The sequence below is a fragment of the Penaeus monodon genome, chromosome 21 (assembly GCF_015228065.2).
Source record: "Penaeus monodon isolate SGIC_2016 chromosome 21, NSTDA_Pmon_1, whole genome shotgun sequence".
Lineage (NCBI taxonomy): Eukaryota > Metazoa > Arthropoda > Malacostraca > Decapoda > Penaeidae > Penaeus > Penaeus monodon.
Genome location: NC_051406.1, coordinates 3,593,958 through 3,594,598, shown reverse-complemented (window position 1 = coordinate 3,594,598; position 641 = coordinate 3,593,958). Strand labels below are relative to the sequence as shown.

The following is a 641-nucleotide window of genomic DNA, read 5'->3' as shown; positions in this document are numbered from 1 at the left end:
TTTCAGTGCATTCTTGTGCAATACAGATAATGAGCTTGCTATCCTCTATAATGATCTGAGTGTTCTTGAGTCACACCATGCAGCGGTTTCCTTCAAGCACACTCATTCAGATGACCGAGTCAATATATTTAAAGGTATGGGACCATCCTGGGCGTTACTGTCCATCATTTTGTTAATAATGATATAATATGTTAAAAGTTATCATTCTTAGCCTCGTCATTATCATTGTTTTCTTTCATATTCAAGGTAGCACACTAGGTCCATACTAGGCCCTCACTAGATTTGGACCCACACTGCCTGTTAATCCCTGATGCAGTAGTATATAGAATACTGTCTGTCACCAACACAGTACTTTTTCAAAAGTTGACAGCCCAAAATAACTTGAGAGTGCCAATCAAATTGAATACTCCAGAAAATAATTTAAAAGGCAAGCCCTGCTACAGACTCATAGCACATACGTTTTAGGGCTGCTATCACAAGATTACATGATTATCACATCACTAGGAAACCACAGTATTGAAATCACTTCTACTCATATTGAATGATTTCCAAATATAGATCAAACAGAATTCATTTCATATATACCTTGCAGGAGACAATCCATTTTTGCAACTGACCCATTGGATCCAGATGCATCACTG

General features: G+C 37.6%; 1 protein-coding gene across 1 annotated transcript in view; it reads left to right on the top strand.

Moving 5' to 3' along the window:
• Positions 1–641, top strand: part of LOC119586117 (high affinity cAMP-specific and IBMX-insensitive 3',5'-cyclic phosphodiesterase 8A-like) — a gene marked incomplete in the record, with an annotated part of 15,950 nt that overhangs the window by 10,197 nt on the left and 5,112 nt on the right. Inside the window, 1 exon segment of the mRNA XM_037934808.1 lies at positions 7–134. Coding sequence (XP_037790736.1) covers positions 7–134 — 128 coding nt within the window.